Genomic DNA, 27,978 nt, shown 5'->3' with positions numbered 1-27,978 from the left:
TGAATGAAGAGGCGAATGCTGGGAAGTGTAGTTCTCGCAGCAGCTAGCGGATATGACGGATGTGTTGTGTAGCTGGTAGCTGGGTGTCGTCTGCAGTGAGCTTTGCCGTAGTTGGATGAATCAGTCGACGTTGACAGTCCTTGGGATATGACTGTGCTTTTGTAGTAGGGAGCTAACTTTAGCTAGACCGTTAGCCGGTTGTCATATTTTTTAGGATTACGTTAACCGAAAGAGAAATATTCGAGTGCCAACGCGCTCTCCGGACAAATTCTCATTTTTCATTAGCCTTAATATCTTAATAAGATGACATCGACGATGTTAACGTTTGCGGGTAAAGGAAGCTAACTTAACTTGAGCTAAATGGTTAGCTAGCGTGTCGTCAACTTGTGAATCTCATAACTTAAGTCGCTGTGTGGGCCACAACAACCGTACGGTTCAATCTGAGACGGCAGCTAGCCGGGAAATTGCTAGCCGTTACATTAGCCGGGTAGCATAAAGGGCGAAGTAAAAACAGAGTAAAGTTTGCTAGCGTAGTGAAAGCTAGCCAGCTTGGGATCTGTAATATGAAAAAGGCACAGTCTGACACATTGGGATTTGTTCCTCAAAAAGACATCGTATACAACAAACTTCTGCCGTACGCGGACAGGCTAGATGAAGAATCCAATGATATTTTGAGTAAAATCAAAGGAAACTTGGGCCGAGCTGTCCAGCTCAGAGAGATATGGCCCGGTGTGCTGTTTTGGACGAGGAAACTTTCCACGTAAGTACTGTACCAATAATCTTAGCTATCCTAATTTGCATGAGCAGTTGTTGCTCATTTCATAACGCTTTTCAGTCTTGAGCCTCTTGAAGGTAACGTCAACAAACTGTTGCCTAATGTCGGCGGCCAACACTGAAACGTAATGTGCGGCTTTTCTGTGCACACGTTGTGTATTTGGCTGTAGGTCAACACTGAAGATACACCGTTTAACTAAATAAAGTTACAGTAATAGTTGTTGTTGGTGGCTCAGAAACTCTCTTGCATTGCTTTATAATCTGATATAGTCGTAATGGGTTGTTTGCTTATAAAACTACAATCTGCCCAATGTATCTGATTAGGCACGGTATGGGTTTCTTAATCTGGGTGATCAGAGTGCCAAATAAACAATCTGACCCAGGCAGTACAGCACAGTAGTCAGGGCACAAAATTAGCACCAGCCACCAGCCAAATGCTGGTTAAATATGCAAGTGCCTGGTAAATTTGCTTCACTCACCAACCAAATAAACAATGGTAATCTATTGAGAGGCTGGTAAAACTTGAACATTCACCAGCAGTTTGGCTGGTGGACAAAAGTCCAGTTTGCACCCTGTGTTTTGTTTTGTTTTTGAAAGCAGAGAATCAGGTTAACACCAGATACCTCTAAATAAAACTAAACAATTTAAATGTTTCTTGTGAAGTTGCTTCAAGGGATTCCAATTTACACCCAACTTTTGATATGTTTGTAGACAGGAACATATTGTTTGTCGTGTTTCCACTGGATTTAGTTTCTGTTCAAGTTCACAACATTGTATTTTGTCCCCTTTTTGTATTTATTTAGTAGAGTCACACTGCCACAGCACAATTATTGTCAATATGACAGTTGATTACTTAGAGTGCTATTTCATTTTGTTGCACTTGGTTGCTGGGCTGTTTAATCCGTTTCAGTCCCATGCTGGTACATTGCTCTGTTCAGGAGTGACTCACTGCAGGCTCAGAGATGGAAAGTTTACTGTGGGGATGACCCAGATTCACTTCATCGGTATTTTGGCATATTAATGGTGATACAAACAGTTTATAACTGTCATTTTCAAAGGTCCCACACATGTTCAACTTTGGTTTTGTTATTTTAAAAAATGAACCAGTATTTTGACTCTTTGAAAATTTGGATGTCTGTGTAAGATCATAAGCACATTTAGTCTGTGTTGTTCATGCTGCTCACATGGGCTCTGACCACTTACTATGCATCTTAAAACTGGAGCAATTATTCCTAATTCTAATCCTCTGCTCTAGGTACATGCGCCTGTACGGACGGAAGTTCAGCAAAGAAGACCATGTGTTGTTCATCAAGTTGCTCTATGAGCTAGTGACGATCCCTAGACTTGAGATCAGCATGATGCAGGGCCTCGCCCGGCTTCTTATCAACCTCCTCAAGTAAGAATGGGCCCCTTTTGTCTTACTCAACAAGATTGTATACATGATAAGCACAAACTTATTCTCCACTCCATTTTCTTTCATTTTTTCTCTCCAGTAGTTAAATTAGATGGTTAAAAAATATGCTGCAAAGTGACCATTGATAATATATTTTTGCAGCCTTATTGAGCCACATATTGAGCCATGTTATGTTATATATTCCATAGGTTAAGATGATATGATGTGTTAGGATCTGTGTGCTTATTCTCTCCTGTTTGTGATTCATCTAAAAGGAAAAGGGAACTACTGTCACGAGAGGACCTTGAGTTGCCGTGGAGACCACTGTACGAGCTGCATGACAGGATTCTTTTCTCTAAGACAGAACATCTGGGCCTCAACTGGTTTCCCAAGTATGCCTCTTTTTTACTGTTTTTTTTTTTTTTTTTTAAATATTGTAACTACTGAAAAAAACATACTACTCATTTCTGTTTCCTTTTGACTTTTTTTTCCAAAATTGGAAGTGATAGTATAAGCCTGCCCCCTTTATTTCTTCTACAAAGTTCCATTTAGTTGATGGTAAAACTCATTATAGAAGGACAATATACTGTAGAAAACAGAACAAACATTGTGGCATGTTTTGTACCTTCCCACTGGGAAAACAGAACTTGTCCAGTGACAGAGTTGCTGTCAATGGACCAGCTTATGTTGATGTGAATAAGACTGAAAAAACTGGAAGCTAATTGTTATAGCAGGATAAACAATTATTTAATCTTTGCGTTGAGCATAAACAAAGACCTTGTTGGTTTCACACTATTTGCCAAAACATTGCTGACATTTTCTTTTTGTCCTGATTGCTTTTAGATTAGCGCACAAAAGTCTATTCATTGCAATTTTATTTACAATTTCTTTACTTTTCAAATGTTTTCTTATAAGTAGTTCACAACTAAATGGCTTACAGCATGTCATTGAATACCTACTGTAATATTTTAACAGCTTAAGCAATGGTACATAACCAGGTTATACATTGTTTACCTCTCTTTGTCAGTTTGGTGCTTTGCAATCAATGAAACAGATTTTCAACAGGAAGTGTACTGAAATTGTGACTCTGACAAGTGATCTTTTGTTGAAAGAGAATATTTTAGACATCAAGGAAAATAGTTTCACAAGTCAGCTTTGTCATATCTTAGAATTACTAGGTTTTGGTGTCTGTAACTTGAAAAAAGCATATTACTTATATTTGGACTAATTAATGGAGGACAAGTGGAAAATTCCTGAAGCCACATTCCTTTTTTGCAAGGAACAATGTCCACTACAACCTGAGCATTCAGTGCAGCTTTGGAGAGATTTTTAAATGTCTGTCTGCTCTACGCTGCACCCTATGAAGTTCTTACAGCAAGCAGTGCGAGGTGCTCTTTTATGGTGCTATGGGAACATTGTATGTTAATCACATAAATGCCTTGCTAGCACATCACTTTTTGCGTTACAGCCAATGAAAGCAAGCTGCTTCGGCTGATTGCCAGCTCACCTCTTTCAAAATGACACAGATGCACACAAAACATGATACTCTGATTACATAATAAATTGTATAAAGTGATGCATAGTATGTTAATATTTTTGAGTGACTGGCACTTTGTCGTGTGCTGAATGTGTTTTTTATGCCTTTGTCTCCTTTCACATTCAGTTCTCCACGGCCTCGTTCATCCTCTAAACTCATAATGCTAAAATTGGTTCAGAGGTGGTAAGGAAAATACTTCTCTTTGTGTTTTACTTTGAATTCATCCTTTGAGGCACTCACTTGTTTTTTTTTTTTTTGTTTTTTTAATATATATTGCATGTGAAATCAAAAAACTGGACACCCCGTATGCAGCTTGTGACAGAAGATAAATTAAGGCTTAATCAATGTTAACATTTCACTCATATTGGAGACTGTCGCACTGCAGCTAACAGATTTTTTTTACTCTCCTCCTATCCCACATATTTGCTATGACAGAAACATAATAGACATATGTTAAAAAATATTTTTACTGGGATCTCTTATAATAAGTCATTTCGTGTTCCCAGTATTTCATCTGTAGTGGATTTTGTGGCAGCAATATAGTAACAGAATGATGATGACTATAATAGGAACTTATACAGTATATGATATGATACATTATATAATAAATTGTGTATTACCACATGAGCTGTCTGGCATCAGTATTTACATTATTAACTTCTCAACAGTTATCTAGATTCTGGCCCAAGTTCAGAGACGACTTTGCTGTTTCATACCCCTCGTTAGCTTGTTTTGAAGTTAGCCACTCCTGCACTACTACACAGTATTTTCAAGTCATGGAGGGGCTGAAGCTCCTGTCACGTTTCATCCCCTCCTGGAATGTGCTGGGGTGAACGTGAGGGTTCACTCCAACTTAGATAAAAAGGTCACATATACTAGAGTCTGGGGTTCCCCTTTCCTGAGTGTCTGAGCACTATGTAATGGTACACTCAGTTTGACTGGTTGTTGTTGTTGGATTTGCAGTGCATGAGTTTGACCTCGGCCTGTGTGTTGTGGGCTTACACTGTTAAACATTAAGTAGTACCCATGCATTCAGGTACTGTAGTTGCAGTTTGGCTTGCAGAGTGTCACCCATAATTCAGAATATTAAATGTATAGTATGTCAGCTACAAAAAGGACTTGAAAGATGTCAACATTAGTAACTAGTTTGTGAGTGGGATTAGCAGGGCATTTCCAGCAAGGCATGGCTTGAGCTTGCATGTGAGCAGAGAGGTGGGATTGCGGGCGGGGAGCTCAAAAGCTGTGGTTATATTGGTCCAGAGCTTTCAACACTGTTATGTGACCAGAGCCCTGAGATTGCAGTCTATATGTGAAGATAGTCATGTCAGGACTTTGTAATGTGTAAGAAGTTTTATTAATAGTCACAAATACAAAACTACCTCCAACAAACTGTTACAGCAGTGATTGAATTTAAGCTAGCATGTTCTGAATAAACGGTTAGGGAACTGTTGACATATCAATCTGTATTTTCATAGGCCAGCCAGGAAGTTAACCACTTTTGGCAAAACTGACTGTTTATTTTTAATGAAGTGATTGTAGTCTGTTAATGCCATTTTATTAAGATCTCCTCCCTATACACCAGCCCTTAAAGTTCTCTCTTTTACTGTACACCAGTCAGGTGTGTAAAGAAGTTTCTGTGTGCATGCAGTCAAATTCAAATTGCATTGGTGTGAAGATTGTTTAACTGTTACTCTAACATTAGCGTTTCAGTGCTCGTTTGGATACATTAGTGACATTTTTTTTCTCTTTTTCTTTTATTCCAGCTCTGTGGAAAATGTGTTGAAAACCCTTGTGAAAAGCTGCAGACCGTAAGTACACCTTTAATAATCATTGATCTGTCTGTGTTGCCCTACAAACCGCAGTAACTATGCTAACAATGGAACTGAGAAAAATGGCTTCCAAGTTGTTTGACTGTCCAGCCAATTGTATTATGGGTAGAAAAGTGATGATGTGCTTATTAAATATGTGCTTTTTAAGTCATTTTCATGGCTAAAACCCATGACAAATTGTTTGACCTATGACCCCAAAAATGCAGATACTGTACTCTGCCTTTGTATTACCCTAAACAGATATAGAGGTAATGTAAAGGCAAAATGCAGTAATTACAATCTTAGTGTCTTCTTCCTGAGAAAATCTAAATGTAATTTGATTTCTTGTTACATTATATCTGTATTTAATTGTTTTATTGTGTATTAAAAGGTTGAAATAGATCAGTTATTAAGAAAAATTGTATTGTTTTGTGTTTTGGTTTAACCTATTAAGATGGCTTGATGTATTTATTTTAATTGTAAAATTTATATATACTTATTTTAGAATTAGATATATGCTCTTATGGAATATAATCAGGTTCCTGTCTTAATAGAGATAAATGATATCAATCAAATCTAGGTTAATAAACTTTGAAAGTGCTGTAAGGCTTGCTGTGTAGATAACAAGTTGAAGTTATATAAATTATGACTTAGCTACATAGTGTGTGAGGTAACACCTGATTAAGGTTGTGTTATGTGCTTCCTGTAACCCATTAAATATACGAGAGAGAGAGAGAAGGAGGAGGGGCTGTCAGTCTGTAGACTAATGTTGATGTACTCTGTTGTCCTGTTTAGTAGGGCTGTAGTCAACCAAAGAAAATGTTGGTCGATTGATTTGTACATAATCTTCAACTAATCGATTAGTCGGGGGGGGGAGGGGGTTCTGTTGGATGTAACAGGACAGAGTGCACAGTGAACTCAGCCGCCACACATTTCTCTGTTCTCTATTCCTCTGTTTAGCGTCGTCAGGTTAGGCTAACCCATTGTTGCTAACTGTGGAGCTAACCCCCTTTACTTTACCAGCACATAGGGAAACAACAGACGTGACTTTTTAGCATTTATTAACTGACACACTGGAGTCTGTACTGTACATTTACTGCCAGACTGACAACTTACCGCTAACCTTTTCCTCTGCTCCGCTCGCATCCACTGTCACTTTCCTGCCGCTCACTCTCTCCCACCTGCTATGCAAACATACTACGCAATGCCCTATTCCCAGGCAACAACACAGAGGTAGACTCGCGTGTTTTGAATACACCCCCGTTTTCACAGGTAATTTGTTAGTGTGTCCCTCCAGCTGCAGGAAATAATAGATTAATCCTGGAAGGCTACTGATGTAGCACTTTTCTCCTTATGAAAGTAACACAGCAATTATTCGACCAATGAGAATTTGGTCGGACGAGAGCATATCAACCAGGAGACTACAACCCTAATGTTTAGTTAGCAGGCGCTATCGCAGTGATAACTAAGCTATTGCTATATACTACGATCAGGTTAGCTGACAATACACTGATGAGAAACCAGTGGAGAACACAAAGATTCCCTTCTTTGGATTGTCCTGAAATTAGCTAGAATACAGGATTTACAGGCACTGAAGCCTCATTCATTAACAAATTGGATGTCTGTCGCAGAGCACAGTAACTGCACTTACTGCAGTTTGCCTTGGCTTTGGTTTGATTTTGTAGTTAATGCAATTTTTACGTCATGATTTCTTTGACAAAGAACAAGACTGAACTTAGACAATTTGTCACGAGATAAAACAGACTTGAAAAACAGAAAAGTTCAATTTCATCCATAACTTAATTTTGACAAAAATTGTAGTTTCTGCAGTTTAGTTTTGTAGGGCTGAGTGAATGTCCTATCTTTTAACATTTGAGCTCCCTGCTTTTGAATGTTGTGGATATCGTGGATGTCGTAGTGGCTGAAGAAGACCAGCGTTTTTCTTCATTATTCCAAAGCTTTGCTGTCACCAGCAGTTCCCTGAATGTGTTCATTTTAGTTGTGCGCATGCAGATATCTCGGGCGAGCTCTAGGACGCGTCCCTCAGTTTACTCTTAGGCAGATAATCCTATTATCTCATCTAATTCTGTCTTGTGTGAGAGTTTCCGGTTACTTTGAGAAGGGAGAGTGATTTGTCGTCAGCTTGAGACACCGTGGATCAGCAGAAGGAAGTAGACTCAATTTGAAGTAACAGTTTTTTGAACGCCTCCAGTGACTGTAGTATCCAAGAGGAGACTAGGTGACCTGAAATAACCTGCTGGGTTTACACAAGCACATAATGAACCATGACAATCCCCCTGTTGGACTATGAGCCCAGTGGAACCACAGGATTTACCCTAACAGCTAAAATGTGCCAGGTGTATGACTATAATCTCTCCTCTGTGGAACATTGCGCTCCAACATTGAAATTTCAGTAGCTGCTGATTGATGTGTTTTTCCAGTCTCCAGTCTGTAATATGAACATAATAAAAACACAGATACAGACCCAAAATGAGGATTTGATTATTTGCAGTTATATTATTGCTCTGAAGATATGTATAGATATAAGTATTTATATGCGTGTAGCTTGGGTTTTTCTCCTCGGAGTCTGACAGTGATGTCTGGTTGTCAGTGACCAGCATCTGATGCTCCCGAGTTGTGTAAGGATGAGAATTGTAAGTGACCTAATAGGCTTGTCCATCTTTGCAGTGCTCTCTAAGCTGCTCTGCTGCTTGAGATGCTTCAAGTGTCCATATATACCCATTCATAAGCTGGTGAATGATATTAATAACGTTCCTCTCAGCAAATGTCATTTTACAAAAAAAAGCTAATTGTGATTCTCTGCTCATACAGATATTTTTCAGAATCTGCTACTCAGGAGATGCTGGATGAGTGGAGGCCGCTATTCTGTCCCTTTGACGTCACCATGCAAAGAGCAATCAGCTACTTTGAACTGTTTCTACCCACGACTCTACCCCCAGAACTGCACCAAAAGGGATTCAAGTAAGAAATTGTACCCAATTGAATTAGTACACATTTCCATGATTGATTCTTGTGGCTGATTTTTTTAATAGTATTTTTCCTGCTTTTTTTTTAACCACATCATCTGGTTTTCCATTCTCCCCAAACCATTACGCAGTGGTGTAAAGATGTGTTGAGTGATTTCTTGGCAAACATAAGACCCCTTGATACTGTCAGAGCATCCTTTAAATGTCACTTTTTACCTAACGTCTTAACAAGGTTGCAGAATGTTGATCAGATGCATCTCTTCACAGCCACTGTATCCAACATTGCAGAAATAAGTTAAAGATTAATCTTGGATCATGATGACAATACTGAGGAGTTTGCATGGAAATGAATTTCTAAATTACTATGTTTGCAACACCTTGCATGCTTTGGAGAACGTAGGTGGTTCTGTAGGCAAAGAGTACAAACTTGTATTCGGCAGGCTGCATATTAAAGGAGCCAAAATTAGTGAGGAGCATATATGAGAGGAGTTTGCATCGTTAAGGACTCTTAAAGAAAGTGACATTTATCATAGAGGCACACTTAATAGAGAGGGCTGTGCAATATGACCTGATACAGGAAATCTCATATCCCGATAAAGATATATATCATGATATTGCACAATTTCTGTAAATTCTATGAGTAGTTTCTGTGTGCAGCACACACAGAGAGCAGAGGAAAGTAGCCCAACCATAAATGACAACAAAACGCAGTAGAGACTCTCACACTGAACTGAAATGAAACAAGTGCACATAAATAACATAATAAACATAGTCTCTACTTCTTCTCGAGTAAAAAGCTAAGAAGAGTAATTTATTATTGTAATCTGCACAAAAGATGGATAAACTCCAAATGATGAAAAATATTTCTGTAAACAGTGTGATTTGCAACACAATGAAATAAATGATAGAGCATAATATGAAACGAGACGTTTTTCTGTCGTCACACAATATATTGTCATATTGCACAGTCCTAAGTCAGGGTATGTTGAGTCCCCCTTTAAGTCCTGCCTGTCCCAGTCTTTCCCTGCCCCCAAACCTACTTTCATTTCATGAAATTTCCTGTAATGCTTTACTGTTAAATGTCACATGAACTTAGCAGCGCTGTCTTTTCCCTTTGTAACCATTTGATTGTCTGGCAGGTTGTGGTTCGATGAGTTGATCAACTTGTGGGTGTCTGTGCAGAATCTTCCGAGCTGGGAAGTGGTGAGTAGATGAATTTGTCAAAAAAAATGAATGTGTAGTCGACAGTATGCGTGTTTTCCTTGTGTAACATGCCATCCCGTATCTTTTTAGCACCTGGTCAACCTCTTCGCTCGTTTGGCCAACGACAACATCGGCTACATTGACTGGGACCCCTATATCCCGAAGGTTTGTCGCCCTCTTTTTCTGAATAACCCCTTTCCACCACCCACTACACAGTTTTGTTTTTGTTTGTTTTTAAGGTTTGTGGCACATGCTTTCATGTGTGGCCTGACCTTTGGGATTTTGGCTCATGGTGTGTATTTCATGGACATGCTGCCTGTCAGAGAAACAAACTATCAAGTTTCCTTGTTGATCTTGTTCTCAGTCGCTGACGGGAAGTGACTTGCATCATGTTTGTGTGTCAACTGAGTGACTATTTTGATCCATCCATATGTGACAACACCAATATGTATAAACATAAACATACTTCTCACCTGTTAAGCCCAGTTAAAAATCACAAGGTTATGATACATTTTACAACAAATAACTCCACATCAACATAAGTATACAAGTCATAAGGCAAAGATTATTAGGCCTTAACATTTTCTTTTTTTCACATTTCAGATTTTCACAAGAATTTTGAGGAGTTTAAATCTCCCTGTGGGGACCAGTCCAATGATGGTACCACGGTATGTCACCAACGCCTACGACATCAGCCATGTGGTGCTTTGGATCTCATCGCTTCTGGTTAGTTCATCGTTCATAAACGCTGCTTTAATTGCAGCTACATTTAGTGTTGAAAATGTTGTCTTAGTGACCCATGCTCTGTCAATTTCAGGGAGGACCCAGCAAACAAGCTCAAGCACAGCTCAGTGGCCTTTTCAACAGTATTACATCCTTCTTCCACCCATCAAACCATGGCCGCTGGCTGGTGAGTCACTTTTTTACCAGTCGACCAACTTTTAGTGATCAAAATATGACAGTATGTTTTACAGTTGACATTTTAAATTTCGCTGTAAAACAATCTTGAATGTTTGTCATACTGAGGGTGTGATAAATGTGACAAGAAAAGAATCATAAACAATCTACAGAAATCATGAGTCATGCTGTTTAGACTGCTCCCAGTGAGTTTAAACATGTCACTCGTCCAGCTTGTTCCAACTATAATTCCAGCATCATGTTAACACGGCTTAACGGCACACGGCAGCAACGGTGTCAGGGGGAGAAATCATTCGTCATCATTTTTCTAGGAAGCTTCCCATCGGCTGCTTGGGTTTACTTCAGTATGTAGTTCAGAAATAACGAGGGAACATGTGAGTGAGATGGCTGCAATGCTATTAAAGGTCACTTGGAGCAGGCCCACATGCCTTTCTGTTTTGAGGAACCCCCCTCCATTAGATTTTGAAGAGCCACAGGCAGCAAAGTGTCCTCACACACAAACCTTTATTTTTGGCAAGGGGATGAGTTTGTGTGTATTCTAGGCTGTTGCTTGGAAACATGTGAGATTGTTGATCCATTTAGCTGAAGCTACTGAAGTCAGATCAGGATATATCATCATTGATTACTGGAACAGGAAGAAAAGTGGAAATTATAAATTCCATGTCAGTGTGTAACAAAAAGAGTCATCCACTGATGAAACCCAGCTGATATTGATCCCATGATTTGCTCTTCCATATAAAACAAGTAGGCTGTGTATTGGTCTGTGTTTTGCATGTCTCTCATGTCCTCTGTGTCTCCAGATGCTCCATGAAACACCCTCTACACTCTCCATTTGTCCTGACTACATGGAGGCACACTGTCCACTTGTGTGTCACTACTTTGTCATGTAGCTGTCTTTTTTTCTGTCTCTCTGTCCTCATGTTCAGATGAAGCTCATGAAGCTCCTCCAACGTCTCCCGGCCAGTGTCGTCCGACGGCTGCACCGAGAGCGCTACAGAAAGCCCACGTGGCTAACACCCATACCAGACAGTCACAAGCTCACAGAGGATGATATCACAGACTTTGTAGAGAGCATGATGCAGCCAGTTCTGCTGGCCATGTTCAGCAAAACTGGCAGTCTCGATGCTGCCCAGGCCCTGCAAAACCTAGCTCTAATGAGGCCTGAGTTGGTCATTCCCCCCGTGCTGGAGAAGTAAGTTTGCACCAAACTACAGAATTTCAATGATGCATTTGACCCAAGTTCTGCTTCTTATGAATCTGGCACACTGTTGCTAGTTGTCCGTTTTAGATAAGAGACAAGGCCACACTTTGAAATGAACAAAGGGCTCATTGTTTTCTGCTTCTACCATAGAACATACCCTGCTCTGGAGACTCTCACGGAGCCCCACCAGCTGACAGCCACTCTGAGCTGCATGATTGGTGTGGCACGGAGCCTAGTGTCAGGTGGGCAGCGCTTTCCTGAGGGCCCTACTCACATGCTCCCCCTGCTCATGAGGGCTCTGCCAGGCGTCGACCCAAACGACTTCAGCAAGTGCATGGTGGGTGCTTCGTGCAGCGTTTATTCAGTGCCTCTGTTGTTGTTAAACCTCTTCGAATCTAATGTAATTATCATTCCTGTCCCCACAGATCACATTCCAGTTTATTGCTACATTTGTGACTCTTGTGCCTTTGGTGGACTGTTCGTCTGCCCTACATGAAAGAACTGACTTGACAGAGGTGAATCACTATTATTTTTCTCACCTCATTTTTCACAAATAAGTGCAAGGTGTTAAATGATGCTTGCCGATAGCAACTTCATATTTTTTATATGGCTTTTTAGGTGGAAAGAGAGATGTGTTCAGCTTCAGCTGAGTTTGAAGACTTTGTGCTTCAGTTCATGGACAGGTATGTGGAAGAGTTTGGATGAAGAACATGTCAGTAATGTCTAAATCAAGATTCACATCATATTATTTCAATGTGAACATCTATGTTTGTATCAAAGTTTTATGTTCACATTCTGTTTTTTTTATTTATCTGGCATCAGTCACTGTGAGTTAACATGACAAACTTGGAAAAAAAACTTCCTTAATATATTGATCTCTCGTATAAAGAAAACATAAATGCAGCAACACACATCAGTATGACTTGTTGCTCAAGAAATCAAACACTTCTCCGCAGATGCTTTGCCCTGATAGACAGCAGCACTCTGGAACAAACTCGTGAGGAAACAGAAACGGAAAAAATGACTCATCTGGAGAGTCTGGTAGAGCTCGGCCTGTCTTCCACCTTCAGCACCATCCTCACACAGTGCTCATTGGACATCTTTAAGGTCAGGACCCAGTCTTTTTCACACTTCTCTCATTTCACAGTTTTCATTATTTCAAGTTAATATATGGACACGTTTGTCACATTGCTTTAAAACAGGTGGCTCTGGAAAAGGTGTTCAACTTTGCAACCACCAACATCTTCGAGACACGTGTGGCTGGGAGAATGGTGGCTGACATGTGCAGAGCTGCTTCCAAGGTGATTCTTGTGCACTCGTAAACCTTCGATGTAGGTCCAAAGTATCAATGTCTTGTAGCTTACTTCTTACTTTCCTTATCCCTTGCCGTGCTTCTGTTTTCAGTGTCACCCTGCAGAGTCGCTCAAGATGTTTGTGCCACACTGCTGCAATCAGATAAACCAAATTGTTGTCAGTAAGTACCAGCGAACAGGAATAACAGTTTCCATAAGAGGTGGTTTTCAAATAAGGTCTTTGTCACTTGCCTGATGCACACTTTTTTTTTTTTAAACAGATGAGGAAGTGTTGAATGAGGAGGAGCTTGACAAGGAGTTGATGTGGAATCTCCAGCTACTATCTGAGGTGACTTAGCACACTCATGATTAACTAATTTCACCCCTAACTTTCCATTTTTACCAACAGCTCCTAATTTATAATTTTATACGTCACCATATTTGTCTCTTATTGCCGTATGCACCTCAGGTTACTCGAGTGGATGGCGATAAGATCCTGCCCTACCGCTCTGACCTGGTCCAGATTTTGCAGTTGACCCTCCACCTCAAGTGTAAGCAGGGCTACACTCTGGCTTGCAACCTGCTGCACCACATCCTCCGCTCCTCTGTCCTCATCTACCCCACAGAGTACTGCAGTGTGCCAGGAGGCTTCCACCAACAGATAAGTGACTACATACCCATTAAGGTAATTGAATGATCATTGATTAAAATAAAATCTCAGAAGCTCATAAAGCACTGTATTCTTGTATTCATGTCTCTTAGGAGCATATACACTCAAAAAGTTTGCACTTGAAGCATATGACTCAGTGAGAAATAGTGTTTTAGAAACACTTGCAATAATAGACATTTGTCCTTTAAACCAGATAAGTCAGACAACCTCTTGTGGCGCTCAGTGTGATCTGTTTTGATTAATTGTCTGATCCTCTCTTTAGATAGTTTTTCAGTGAAGACAGTCTGTACTTTGATCCCATTAAGTATCTTCCTCAGTAGAGGCATGCCTAGTAGATTACCTGGCAGGAGAACTGAAATGTGTCGCTTTCTGTTAATCACAGTTGCCAGGAGTAGTGTAGGCCTGGATTATTGTACTAGTGTTATGTGTTGAGGCAGTATCTAATTAAATCCATTTTTTCTTTTTTTCTTTTTTTTAACAATAACACAGAGGTACAAGACCTCATTTTATTTATTTATTTAAATCCTCCTCTTTTGTTGCAAAGTGACAGTAAACACAGACACAGGTAGAGTGAGGAAACGTGACAAGAAGTAAACAAAACCCACCACAACAAAGAAAAGAAAAACAAAACAAAGAACAATAATTGTACAAAAAGTAACTGATATTCATATCATATATTGTTTAGTCTTTAATGCAGTGGCATGGTATGTTCAGCCATGTAAGAACTTCAGTTCAACAAGTTAGTCAGTCACCTCATACCTTTACCTTTGGCCAGTTAAGATTTAAATAGGAGTGTCAGTTGTTGGGTGAATGATATTATTCACCCGAAATACTATAACAATGAAATAAACAAAACATTGTGAATAGTTCAGACACTCCAAGCACCTTTACCCCTCCGAGCGCTGGGAATGCCTGTGATTTCTCCTCTATTACCATTGAGGAAACATGCACTGACTCTCAAATTTGCAAGCTGTGGTCACTATTCTGATCTGTGTTTAGATTAGTTGCATTGGCAGATGCCCAATTTCTGTTTGACATATTTCTATATATGAATGTGACCCAGATCAGATAAGATATGAAATCTCAAATTCCATATCTATTTTCCCTGTTTACACGTTGATAGTGAATATACAAGCTGTGAAAAACAAATTGGTTCAATTTTATCAGTTGGCGTAACTGTAGCCTGACTGACATTTTTACTGAACTAATATATAAAAGTTTAAACTGTGTTTGTTGTTATTGTTGTTGTTGTTATTGCAGGACTGGGGTCGGCCTGGGGACCTTTGGAACTTGGATATCCGGTGGCATGTGCCTAGCGTTGAGGAGACCTCCTTTGCTTTTTACTTACTGGACCTGATCCTCCAGCCTGAACTTCAGCGCCTTCAGAGATTTGCACAGGGAGAACAGGACATGAGCAGGTAAGGAAGAACAAAACTGAGTGCACAGAAATTAGATTCTGAATTCCCTTGAAGTCGCTAGCTATAGACCGGAGTCGGTCCAGCAATTCAATTTGGCTCTATAATGCATTTACATTTATATCATATATGTGTTTTTCAGAGATGATGTCCTACAGAGCCTGACCATCGTTCAGCACTGCCTCCTAGGAGCTGGGGGTCTGATGCCTCCACTGAAAGGAGAGCCCATCCCTGAACTGTGAGCAGTTGTATTTACATTCTCATCTCTTTCCTGACCAGGAAAACCAGAAAAAGACACTGTTGACTTAACAAATGATAGTCAGTCTAGAGGAGACCCTGTTGAATACTCATATTTATCATAGTGTATTATAAAGAACTCTATGATGGACTCAATACAGGGCAGATGTTTTGAGTAGTATTTTTATTACTATAAAGATCAAGTATCAAGTTTAAAATGTGTTACATACTCTACTTCCAATTCTAAGTAATGAAGTTGGCTTTGAACCTGCTTTTTTATCAGGGTTCAGAGTATGGTGAATCTCGATGAGACCACCCTCTACACGGGAACGGCGTATGGTACGTACATCACTTCGGTTTAAGACCTGTTAGATGATGAAAGTTCTGCTCACAGTCTGTAAAATGTTGGGTTTGTTGCAGTGTATAATCTTCTTTGTTCTTTTCACCTGCAGATGAGTCCAGAGAGAATTACAGAGATGCTATCTGTAGTGTGATGAGACAGCTGCTGCGTAAGTGTTCACTCAGTTATTCTCTGTCTCAGGCTTGTGATCTCTCTTTATTCTACAGCCAATTCCCAGTCACATTCAGCTTATCCGACAAGTCATCTGAGTTCCTGTGCCCCCTTCTTTCAGATTACATTCTGGAGCACTCTGAGGACGACACCAAGTCTCTGTTCTCTATCATCAAGGTAGGCAAACAGTACCATAATAGGCTGTATACTTGTGAGTCTTAACACTAGTTTGTGTTGAATAATATGCCAATATCAGGATTCGGACTAAAGAGCAAAACCTCTTGTCACCCTTCAACCAGCATTTCCTGATATATTTGCAAGGGGTTGGGGGGCAATACAGAGAGCTCCACTCCTGTGTGTCTACTGCAGAATCACTGTATACCACTGGATTACAAAACATACACCCACATGATCTCTTTTGAAAAGCGACAGTGGAGCACTGAATTTATTTGGCTCACATTTTCCATCTTGAATCGCTTCCCAAGTCTCTACACAGCTGCTGTATGGATCCTATTGCCCAACACTAATCAATATTTTTTTTTGTCTGTGATATCTTTCAGATCATCAGTGACCTGTTGCACTTCAAAGGTTCTCACAAACATGAGTTTGACTCCCGTTGGAAGAGCTTCAACCTTGTGAAGAAATCGATGGAAAACAGAGTGAGAAATCTGACATTTAATTGTACTTTTATTATTTGTTTGTTGTCTTTTATCCTGGGAAAAAATTTAAAATTCATGTACATTCCCTCAAAGCTTACTTTAAGTTACATCTTATGTTTAAAAAGCAATTCAAAGTGTATAATGCCTTGTCATTGTATTTGCAGCTTCATGGCAGAAAACAGCACATCAGAGCTCTGCTAATAGACAGAGTCATGCTCCAGCACGAGGTAGGTCGTTAATAGAGAAATTAGTTTTGCGGGTGTCATTTAATTATACCATTTATAACTTTGAAACTTTGTGGTTTTTCAGCTTCGCAAGCTGACAGTGGAAGGCTGTCAGTACAGGAGCATTCACCAGGAGCTGATGAGAGATCTGCTGAGGCTCTCTACAAGCACCTACAGCCAAGTGAGTCTCACAGCAATCCATCGTCTGCATCTTAGCAAAGCATCGTCAGTGTGTCGACTATAATTATTTTTCAGCTTACTTTTCATTCTTTTTTTATCATATAATCACAGATTATCCATTACACATAATAAATCAATAGGACATTTTATTTGAGCTTGTAATGCTCATGAAATCAATAATACCTTAACTGAGGCTTTTCATTACCTTCCAGGTGCGCAGCAGAGCTCAAAATGTACTGTTCACTGCACTGGGAACCTACAATTTCTGCTGCAGAGATCTGATCCCCCACGTCCTACAGTTCCTCAACCCAGAGAACAGCAGTGTCACGCAGCAGCAGTTCAAAGTATGACAGTCCTCTCTGACACGTCATGTTATAGAGTTTCCATATTTTGGAAGTTAAATTTAAAATTTCTCCACATGCTATCTCTCTCTACTTCTTTAGGGTGCCTTGTACTGTCTTCTGGGGAATCACAACGGAGTGTGCCTGGCCAATTTGCACGACTGGGAGTGCATTGCTCTGACGTGGCCCGCTATTGTGCGCTCTGGCCTCAGCTCAGCCATGTCCCTGGAGAAGCCCTCCATTGTGCGGCTCTTCGATGACCTTGCAGACAAAATTCACCGCCAGTACGAGACCATCGGCATCGACTTCTCTGTAAGAATAACCCCTTTACAAATGGATCATAGAATCAAAGGCGCTGTGTCTAGCTTTAACAGATGAAGATCAGTAATCAAAATATCTTGAAACCGGAGGTTAGCTTTGTGTAAATTTATATCAAAGGTTATTATTTCTGCTTTTACTTGTTACTTTCCAAATTAGATATTAAACCATGAAAACAGTAAAAAACATATATTATTTGAAGCTTTAGTACTGAATCCCAATTCAACTTGCTTATTGCTACTCTAACATCAGAATGACACTTATCAGTACTGTAGGAATACTGTACTGATAAGTAGGAATATTTTTACAGAACTTCCTTCTTACAGTACTTCCTCAAACTCTTCAAATTAATCTGAGACGGACAAACTGGTCCTAAAAATGATTGAATAGAATAGTTTTTATACATTTTTAGCTCTGTGACAATGTAATAACCAGACTGTAGCTGTCACTGTTATAACACATAGACTCACCATCAGAATAAGTGCTCTGAATATGATTCCTGATCACAGATTTAGTAAAAGTTTTACTTGAACACATTTCCTCTTACTATCATACTCATAAAAAAGCAGATTTCATCACTCTCCCTGCTCCCTCTGCTGTCAGCTAGTTCAACAAAACACTACTTCCGAAGACTCCGAAAGCTTGTTTCAAGTTTCAACCTCTCCTACATGTAACACGATAAATTAATTTCTGCTACTGTTCGTATCTTTACATCCCTCTAGATCCCTGGTGAGTGCTGTGATGTGGCCAAACAACTTATGGTCACCGGCAGCCCCTTTCCCAAAGAACCTGTTCTTTCGGCGGAAGAAGCAGCAGAGGGCCTGAAGAGACAGGATGTCAAGAACTTTGAGTCTGTGGAGTAAGTTCACACCACTTGATCACTGCTTGCGTCTCAGAATGAAACACACACAAACTCTCTGTACATGTCAAAGGTTTTTCAAAATGTTGACACACAACCTATCTGCTAATAGAAATGTTTACTCTACATACAACCTTTATGTGAGCATGATAAGGTTGGTACATAACAAGTGCAACAACTAATCATGTTCTACTTTTTTTGTAGGAAATACAAACAGCTCATTGGTGATCTGCTTGACCGCCTGAGCAACAGGAACATGTAGGTTGATTTAATATATGCTTCTCTAAATCACAGTTATATTTATTTATTACTGTCTGTTACACCCACTTTGTTTTTGTTTTAGGCCTTGGAAGTTCGAACAGATTTCAATTGGCTTTTTGTCATTGCTGCTGAGAGATGACCACCAACTTCCACCGCCGGCTGTTTTGTTCTTTGTCAAAAGCCTCAATCATGACTCCCTCTATGTCCGCAAGGTGCAGCACTCATGTGGTTCCCTCCCACAGCCACTCACAATTCATGATGAGACAGAAAGTAGTAGTGCTTTGATTCATAACAACGGCATTTGAAAATGTCTTATTTTCTCCATTAGGTGGCGATATCAGCTGTGGCAGGAATCATGAAACAAATCAAGAGACCACATAAGAAAGTCCCAGTCAGCCCCTCTGAGCTCTGTAAGCATTGTGAAGTTTTGATTTGTCTAGAGCTCTCATATTTCATACTAATTTTAGTTTTTAAAACTAATTTCAAAAATCTTATCTTGCATCCAAAAAAAAAGGTGGAGTGAAGGAGCCAAGTGGCATCGTCGCTGGGGACCGTCCAGACAACCAGTGGCTCCAGTATAACAGCAGCAACTTGCCACGCACACAGCAGGATTGGGATCGCTGTGTGTTTGTGGAAAAGACTCACTGGGGATACTACTGTTGGCCAAGGTTCATATTTTATAATAAAATTACATTGTTTTATTATCTTTTTTTCTTATTGTGTTTCTGTGACTGTCGATTTCTTGGTATCTGCCCATTCTCCTCTTTCACCCTATTTTTATTTACCATCACTTCGTCATCGTTCTCTAGAAAACTGATGATGTATGCTCCACTGGAGGAACAACCCAAGCAGAACCTGACCAGAGAAGAAATGACAGAGGTTTGTTTACAATAATGAACACACACCCCAGGGAATATATAGGCACATTTAATTTAATGGTGAAAGCATCCAATCGTATGAAGTAATGTTAAATTTTATTTTCATGCCCTTCCTCACAGCGGGAGCAGATCATCTTTGACCATTTCTCAGACCCAGTATTCATCAATCAGTTCATTGAGTATCTCTCTCTTGAAGACCGAAAGGGCAAAGACAAGTTCAGCCCTCGCAGGTTCTGTTTGTTCAAGGTGAGATTCACTGAGAGTACTTTCAAATGTAGTAAAACAACTGCAGTCAAATGAGCAAATAATGACGAATTTCTCTCTTTCCTGTGTTCTTCCAGGGATTGTTCCGCAATTTTGGCGATGCCTTTCTGCCTCTGCTGCAGCCACACATGGAGCGCCTAGTGGCCGACTCCCATGAGAGTAAGCAGCGTTGTGTTGCAGAGATAATCTCTGGCCTGATCAGAGGCTGCAAGCACTGGAGCTACACGAAGGTAAACATTTGAAACTCTCAAGTAGTAAGGTGGCTAGATGTTCTGCGTTCTTTTGGTCAGTCCCTGGGCAGTACCTTTCTAAATAAAGACATAATTTTACGTAACTTCTCGAGGTGCTTTCATTTGCATCGCATAATTTGTGAGGGGCCTTCCTAGACCCCACGACCACTGTTAATTCCTACTTACTGTGGTTGTATTGGTCACTTGTTGTACATATGTTAACTTTGTCTTGAGAAAATATTTATCTCTGCGCTGTTCTCCAGGTTGAGAGCCTTTGGGTGCTGTTGTGTCCACTGCTCCGCACTGCCCTGTCCAACATCACAGTGGAAACGTACGCAGACTGGGGCACCTGCATCGCCACAGCCTGTGTAAGCCTTTACTGTCTTAACATCCATTATGTCTTTATTCTTCCATTTGTAAAACTTTTGTCACTCACCCTTTCATCATCATGAATCTGTTTCTGGCTTCTACAGGAGAGTAGAGACCCGCGCAAGCTTCACTGGCTGTTCGAGATGCTAATGGAGTCTCCAGTCAACGGAGAAGGGGGCTCTTTTGTTGATGCCTGGTGAGTAGGAAGCTTTGCCGCCTTAAGCAGATTTTGATGTGGCTAACAAACTCTAATGATTGTGCTTCTTGTTTTTCTTTTCAGTCGTCTCTATGTGCTGCAAGGAGGCCTAGCTCAGCAGGAGTGGCGTGTGCCAGAGCTCCTCCACAGGTTGTTGCAATACCTGGAGCCCAAACTAACACAGGTCTACAAGAACGTACGGGAACGAATCGGCAGGTGAGCCGCTCTTTACAACCCCCAGTACACATGTATGGATTCGCTCGCGACTTATTGCGAACTGTATTCTTTCCGTCTCATCTTATCCTCTGATTTCATATCCTTCCAGCGTGCTCACCTACATCTTCATGATAGATGTCAACTTGCCATACACTCAGCCAACCACTTCCCCACGCATCTCGGACTTCACAGAGCGAATTCTGTTGCAACTGAAGCCCCTAACTGAGGGCGATGAGGAGATCCAGAACCATGTGGTTGAGGAGAATGAGGTGGGAGAGCAGGACGAGAGAACTCAAGCGATCAAACTGCTCAAAACAGGTGGGTTAGCTCTCCATTTCCTGTCTCGGTAACACTGGTTATTCGAGGAATGGTTGAAACAATCGGGAGGTTATTTTAAGAGAAATATAGATTTATTTTGTCTAACATCCCTAATTAAAGCATTCTTTTAACAAACAAATTCCTGTCTTCAAATGTCTGCAGTGCTCAAGTGGCTGATTGCAAGCGCTGGCCGCTCCTTCTCCACTCCTGTCCCAGAACAGCTACGGTTGCTTCCCCTGCTTTTCAAGGTGAAACATGCTCTCTTGTTAGATTAATTTAGCCCTGACCCCCCCTAGCTTCTTCACCGCCACACTTGAAGTGACTTAAAATAACACAATGCCCTAACTGTTAACCCGTCTCTGTCTGCTGTTCCAGATTGCTCCAGTTGAGAATGATGACAGTTACGATGAACTGAAGAGGGACGCAAAGACCTGCCTGTCTCTGATGTCTCAGGGACTGCTCTACTCAGAGCAGATCCCCATGGTCCTCAGTGCCCTGCAGGAGGTGAGTCATCCACTTCTTACCTGCATCACACATGACGAATCCTCACATTTTATAACCTATAGATTAATAAAAGGTTCAAACTGAAATAAACTTTTGAGTCAGCCCTGCTGACCGCTCATTCTTAAATCACTCTGTGACAAAATATATTGTCATTATAGTGTCATAGTGAGTGCAGCTCCCTGGAGTATAAATGAAAAAGGTAACTGACATTATTCTGGAGGTTTACCTGGGGATAAGGGTACACTTTCTGGTGTGCAACTGGTATTATTATTATAACATAATATGAAAATAAAAAGGAAATGGCCAACATAATATTCAGTGTTGAGGAACATTCATTAGAAACTGGAGCAGCTTTAGGCTGTAAATTGGTGTGACACATGCACATCGACTGCCTGGACTTGTTCATGTTCACAAATTCTGATTCAACTGTTTGATATTGTGTAAATTTTCAAAAATTGTTGGAATTCCCCAAAAGCAGAAACTCTGTTACAAAACCCCCCTAAATGGTGTCCTCATTCACCGCAAGGTCTGTTCCTCTTGTGAAACAAATGCTCCAAGTCTGTTATTGATGTGGGATGGGTTTCTTGTGTGTGTTGCAGATTGCTGGCAGCAGCTCCTGGCACGCTCGCTACACAGTGCTGACATACCTCCAGATTATGGTTTTTTACAACCTGTTCACCTTCATGAGTGACCAGAAAGCAGTGAATGATGTCCGCACACTGGTGATTAAGCTGCTGGAGGACGAGCAGCTGGAGGTAAAAACAAGCATTCGTTCAAAACTGTTTCAAATCATTGAGAATAGAAAGCCAAAAACTGAACTAGGTCAGTTTGGCATAAGTCACTAGAAGATGGTTGGAAGATGGACAGACATATGGCGTTCTGATTATATAATAATCGCCAAGCTATTGGCCAACACATGCTTGTTTATGCTAGCAGCCACTCTCACTGTCTTTCGGCTTCACTGTAGTGATTCAGCACTCTCCTCCTGGCTCTCCGCTCTCTTTCCCCCCCTCTGGTCCTCTAGCTGTTGCTATGGAAACCGCAGGCTGCAGTAATCTGTTGCTATGGAGATAACGTTTAGATTGAAGGAGGATGAGAGGGAGAGGGATGGAGTAGAGACAAAGGAGAAGTGGGGGATGGATGGAAGTAGCCATTTTTTTGGCCTCTTCAACTAACCTAAGCCGGATTTAACGTCTCCGAAGGTCTCGCTATATGAGACTTTTCTTTCCTGTCATTTATTCAGATCCACCTTTTTATTAGAAGATTACACATGTTCATTGAAAATCAACTGACACTAAGACATATTTCATGTACAGTCAGACAATGTCCAGTGATCCTCTTAAGACGGCCTGCCCTTAGATTAGGGTCCAAAACCTGTGCCAAAAAGAGATGAACGATTAATTGATTGATCACAATTAGACAAAGACTTATAACACTGCCTGACTCCCCCAACCATCACCCGAGTATTGTGTTAACAGTTTGACATGGGGACTTCTCTGGTCATTTACCTGTAAAACAGTCTCACACAATTCAGAGGAATCATGGGTAGTAATCTTGATCAAAATCAAATGTTGTTGAATGACCATGGAGGGCAGCTCATTTATCTCTCTCACTGCATTCACATCTTCCTTTTATTATATTACAACGTAAACAGTGTTTTTAAAAAAAAAACCTGCTACTTTATAAAAAAGGTGAAAAATAAGTAACTTAAAAATACACTTAAGAGTAAAACTGTAACCTTATTTGCCCTAGTGGTCCTATTTAAAGTAAGAAGCCTTTCCTCTGGGGAACGCTGCTCAAAGATCTGCATAATACCCATTTAAAAGTTTATCTCTCTCACTGAGAACAGAGCCATAAAATAAATATGCAAAAGGCCATTTTAGCATCCCACACACACATCCACCCCCAGTCCCCAGCTGGCTGCTATTTCCATCCAGCTGGCCAGTGTACACACCAGTGGAACACCCTGCCTAGTGACATTGTTCCTGTGGTGTGTCTTATACAGTGAAGCAATAGGTTGTCAGTAAGGTGCTTGGGCTTGTGTCTTGGTATGAGAAGTGAAAAGACTAGACTAGACCAGACTAGACTACTTGGCTACACTGTTAAATTATACCACGATGGTTGGAATATAAGATAATCTTTTAATGTTCGGAAAAAGACTGTTTCAAATATTTTGTCAGATTTAGATAGAAATACAATATTGCAAATCAATAGCAAAAGGCCATGAAAATAAAGTCATCTTATTTAAATATAATACAGTACTCATGAGCTCCATATTTTCAGAGCCTCACATAGCCAAGAAAGGCACCTCACTTCTGTCGTAGAACTCGGCACTGTTATGCATAACATATTTTATATTTTATCTAGTTTTCGGGTTGTCTGTCCATCCGTCCCATTCTCGTGAATGTGATATCTCAGGAACACCTTGAGGGAATTTCTTCAAATTTGGCAGAAACATCCTCTCGGACTCAAGGGTGAACAGAGTAGATTTTGTTAGCCAACGTTCAAGGTCACTGTGACCTCATGTCCATCCCATTCTCCTTAACACAATATCTCAGGAATGCCTGGAGGGAATTTCATTACATTTGGCACAAACATCCACTTGGACTCAAAGATGAACTGATTAGAATTTGGTGGTCAAAGGTCAAAGGTCACTGTGACCTCACAAAACAAGTTTTTTGGCCGCAACTCAAGAATTCATGCACTAATTATGACAAAGTTTCACACAAATGTCTGATAGGATAAAATGATGAAGTGATGACATTTTATATCTAAAAGGTCAAAGGTCAACTTCACAGTGACATCATAATGTTCTGCAAAAACACTTATCTGGCCATTATTCAACAAACTATATAACTCAGGAACAAAAGGGGAGATTGTGACCATATTTCACACTTGAAACTATACTGAATTGGTGTGTAGGACAATGAGAGCCAGGTCACTGTTACCTGGAATGAGAGCCAGGTCACTATGACCTAGACTGATGCCAAACATGTCAGCCCACCAACCAAACAGGAGACATCTGGAATATTGGGAAAAGGGCGAAGTACCCCCCACACACACATAGTGCAGAGACGCCCACTCGCATTTGGTCAAAGTCCAAGATAAGTGAAATTGAGAAATGTCCCACCCTTCTTTAGGATTTGGGATAGCCAAAGAGTCTGGTAAAGAGGATGAAACTTATCCACCCAACACGTACACATACACACACACACACACACACACACACACACACACACACACACACACACACACAGCCTGTCTTCATTATAAAAAGGCATGTCACGTTCTGTAACGTTGGAAGATATCTCGTATATCTCTACGTTGTTAGTAGGGCAGCTGTGAATAAAGAGATTCCCCATCTGACATCTGTGTCTCGACCAACTGATTCCTCTTTGATCCACCTCTTTCTGCCACAACAGGTGACACTAATCTTAGGTTCCCACCTTGAAACTGTGGTGATTTTATTAAATTCCTTCAAAGTCTTCACTACAAATATTATGAGTCTGAACAGACATGGATGTAAACTGCAACTTGGCTGGCTGGTGGAGATATACAACCACAAAGTGGTATTTATAGTTATACATGTTTTATTACTTTGATTGAGGGTCACCTGATATGCAATTATAGGTGTACAGTGAGAAAAGAGGTACAAAACAAAAACTGGATTAATGATTCAAACACAGGGAGGATCTGTCTTACCCTCTTTGGATGACCTTTGAACAACCTGCTTCTCTTTTAGTATAAATCATCCTCAGTCCTAATTTGTAATGTGTTTATAATTGGAATTCTACATTCTGGACTTTTTACAAATTTAAAATATCATTCAAGTACCCATTTAGCAGACAAAATCCCAAAGGACATTATTATGTTGATTACAGGGAAGCAAATTTGATCTGTGTAATCAGTTGGATCATTATAATTTGTGTTGTAATTAATACTGTCATATAGTGATATAGTGCACTTCAACTTCCCATCTCCTCTTTCTCTGTTTGTTTTGTAGGTAAGAGAAATGGCCGCCACCACACTCAGCGGCTTCCTTCAGTGCAATTTCCTGTCCATGGACGCCCCCATGCAGGCACATTTTGAGGCTCTGTGCAAGACTTGCTTGCCTAAGAAGAGGAAGAGGGAGCTTGGATCTATAGTGGACACTATACCCTCTGCTGGTAAGGAACTTATCTAGGTTTAACTTCTCACAAAAATGTGTCCATACATGTATGCTATTCTCTCTCATTTTAACGGAATCCCTCCTGTTGTGTTTTCATAGACCTGGTGCGGCGCCATGCTGGTGTTCTTGGGTTGAGTGCTTGTATTCTCTCTAGCCCATATGATGTGCCCACCTGGATGCCCCAGCTGTTGATGGACCTGAGTGCTCACCTCAATGACACCCAACCCATTGAGGTATGTGTAATCACCTTCTGTAGCCTTTATATTGTTGCAGTGTTGCAGTTGCCTAGCTCTTGGTGTCCACAAATATTCACTGACTAATAAATGACAAAAATAACAAATGTTTTTGTGGCCTTCCAGATGACTGTGAAGAAAACTCTGTCTAACTTTCGGCGGACTCACCATGACAACTGGCAGCAGCATAAGCAGCAGTTCACAGATGACCAGCTGCTGGTCCTGACTGACCTGCTGGTCTCCCCCTGTTACTATGCCTAAAACCAGGTAAAGCATTTTAACACTCACACTGTCCATGAGACATAAATATCACTGAATAAACACGCAAGCACACCCAAAAGACATCTGACTAGATTAGCATTCATTACAGAATAACACCTATGTCTTAGGGGACATATAAATCTTTTAAAGGGATATTTTATAGGGATGAGTGAGAACTCTACTCACAGTTTTGTGTCTGTTTTTTGTTTCACTTGAATCCTCTTGGGACATCCTTAAACTGTACAGATACCAGCTTGCAATGGGGAGGAGGCTCCAGTCCATGACTGATGAAACATGCTGCATCACCCTGGAAGAAGAGTGACACACAAAGGAATTGAGTTGTGGCGCGAGGAAGGATTGAAAAGTTGTGTATTTTATGTATTTAGCTCATTTACATTTCTACTATACTTAATATTTAAGGATCAATCATAGCAGGGATGAACGGCCTGCAGTTTGTAACATTACTGTACAGACTTTTCTTCTTTTTTTTTTTTGGTTTGTTTGCGTGCACGTGCACGGGTGTTTGTGTGTGTGTGTGCGTGTTAATGGGATGCTTGAAGACATCTGCTGGTGTCCCACACATTTCTCAGGATTATATCCCAAGTATCAACTCTGAGCCAACACGATGTCCTATTGAAGGACATACTCTTTACTATCTTCCAATAGTGAAGTGTTTGTTACAAGCCACAGAGAATTGACTATTGAACAATGGTCTCTTTAGATTAGACTTTAACCTGCAACACACAATGTTTGTGTGACTGTTTGATCTATATATGATTATATACATCATGTATGCATATATCATGGTATAGCAAATATGCACAAACATATTTATTTATTTATTTTACTTTTTTTGAAGTGCTATGTTTTAATTCTTTGTAGAATATTTCTGAAAGTTAGTAGACGGCTGAGCTTTTAGCAGTGGAGCCTATTCTCATCTACTCTTGCAAAGAAAGGGAGAGGGCCCGCTCCCTGCTGCGGTGCTGTGTGATGCGTTTGCTGTGAGGACCTGGGCACAATTCAATTTCATACGTCTCAGTGCAAGAAAATAACCAAACTGCCTGTCCGTAATTGTGACCTCTTCCCTCTGTATTATTGACCTTTTTCTAAAACCCTGTGAGGTTGAAATTATTTTGGTTTGCATATGTTTTCCCCCTGATGACTTGAAATCAGTCTAAGCATTGAAGCATTTAGTACCTCACATGTGTATAGTGTAGTGCCAAAACTGCAGTGATTTTTTTTTTTTTTTTTTTTTTTTTTTTTTAGATGTACTGTTTGCTTATTGAATGACAATAAATTGTTTGTTAAAAAAATCATTTGTATTGTCTTATACATAAAATATTGCATGCAAACAATAGAGTAATTCCAAATTCTTCAACTTTAAAAATAGTCTTTTTAAATTCTGAAATCAGGGACGTTTTTGGGGATGCTTTAGACATAAACATGACATTGAATAATATTTTAATAATATTTTTTCCATAAAAAAAAATTCAAATCACACCTGAGGCTTGAACTCAGATTAAAGGATATAGAAACATTTCCCCTCCTGAACA

The 27,978-nt window shown here is 40.3% G+C and overlaps 1 protein-coding gene across 2 annotated transcripts; it reads left to right on the top strand.

Moving 5' to 3' along the window:
• Positions 1-14: 14 nt before the first annotated feature.
• On the top strand, positions 15-27,636 carry psme4a (proteasome activator subunit 4a). Of its 2 annotated transcripts, XM_044373886.1 has the most exons (48): positions 15-760; positions 2,030-2,170; positions 2,443-2,559; positions 3,831-3,887; positions 5,468-5,512; positions 8,345-8,494; positions 9,639-9,702; positions 9,793-9,867; positions 10,306-10,428; positions 10,520-10,612; positions 11,547-11,812; positions 11,972-12,158; positions 12,247-12,336; positions 12,440-12,504; positions 12,778-12,928; positions 13,024-13,122; positions 13,226-13,295; positions 13,395-13,462; positions 13,583-13,798; positions 15,044-15,201; positions 15,341-15,436; positions 15,719-15,774; positions 15,888-15,944; positions 16,068-16,123; positions 16,507-16,605; positions 16,770-16,832; positions 16,915-17,010; positions 17,222-17,353; positions 17,453-17,662; positions 18,391-18,527; positions 18,732-18,785; positions 18,871-19,000; positions 19,117-19,198; positions 19,303-19,456; positions 19,598-19,667; positions 19,787-19,912; positions 20,008-20,160; positions 20,424-20,528; positions 20,634-20,725; positions 20,810-20,941; positions 21,051-21,259; positions 21,422-21,507; positions 21,635-21,763; positions 22,363-22,518; positions 25,767-25,929; positions 26,031-26,164; positions 26,291-26,431; positions 26,672-27,636. In XM_044373886.1, the coding sequence occupies exons 1-47, from the start codon at positions 564-566 to the stop codon at positions 26,423-26,425; spliced, it is 5,544 nt and encodes a 1,847-aa protein (XP_044229821.1). In that variant the 5' UTR covers positions 15-563; the 3' UTR covers positions 26,426-26,431; positions 26,672-27,636. The 2 variants fall into 2 exon arrangements, with proteins under 2 accessions (XP_044229821.1, XP_044229822.1); XM_044373887.1 differs by lacking the exon at positions 3,831-3,887 and having other exon boundaries at positions 16-760.
• The last annotated feature ends 342 nt before the right edge of the window (positions 27,637-27,978 follow it).

The sequence above is a fragment of the Thunnus albacares genome, chromosome 14 (genome assembly GCF_914725855.1).
Source record: "Thunnus albacares chromosome 14, fThuAlb1.1, whole genome shotgun sequence".
Taxonomy (NCBI): Eukaryota; Metazoa; Chordata; class Actinopteri; order Scombriformes; family Scombridae; genus Thunnus; species Thunnus albacares.
This window is presented reverse-complemented; position numbering and strand designations above follow the sequence as displayed.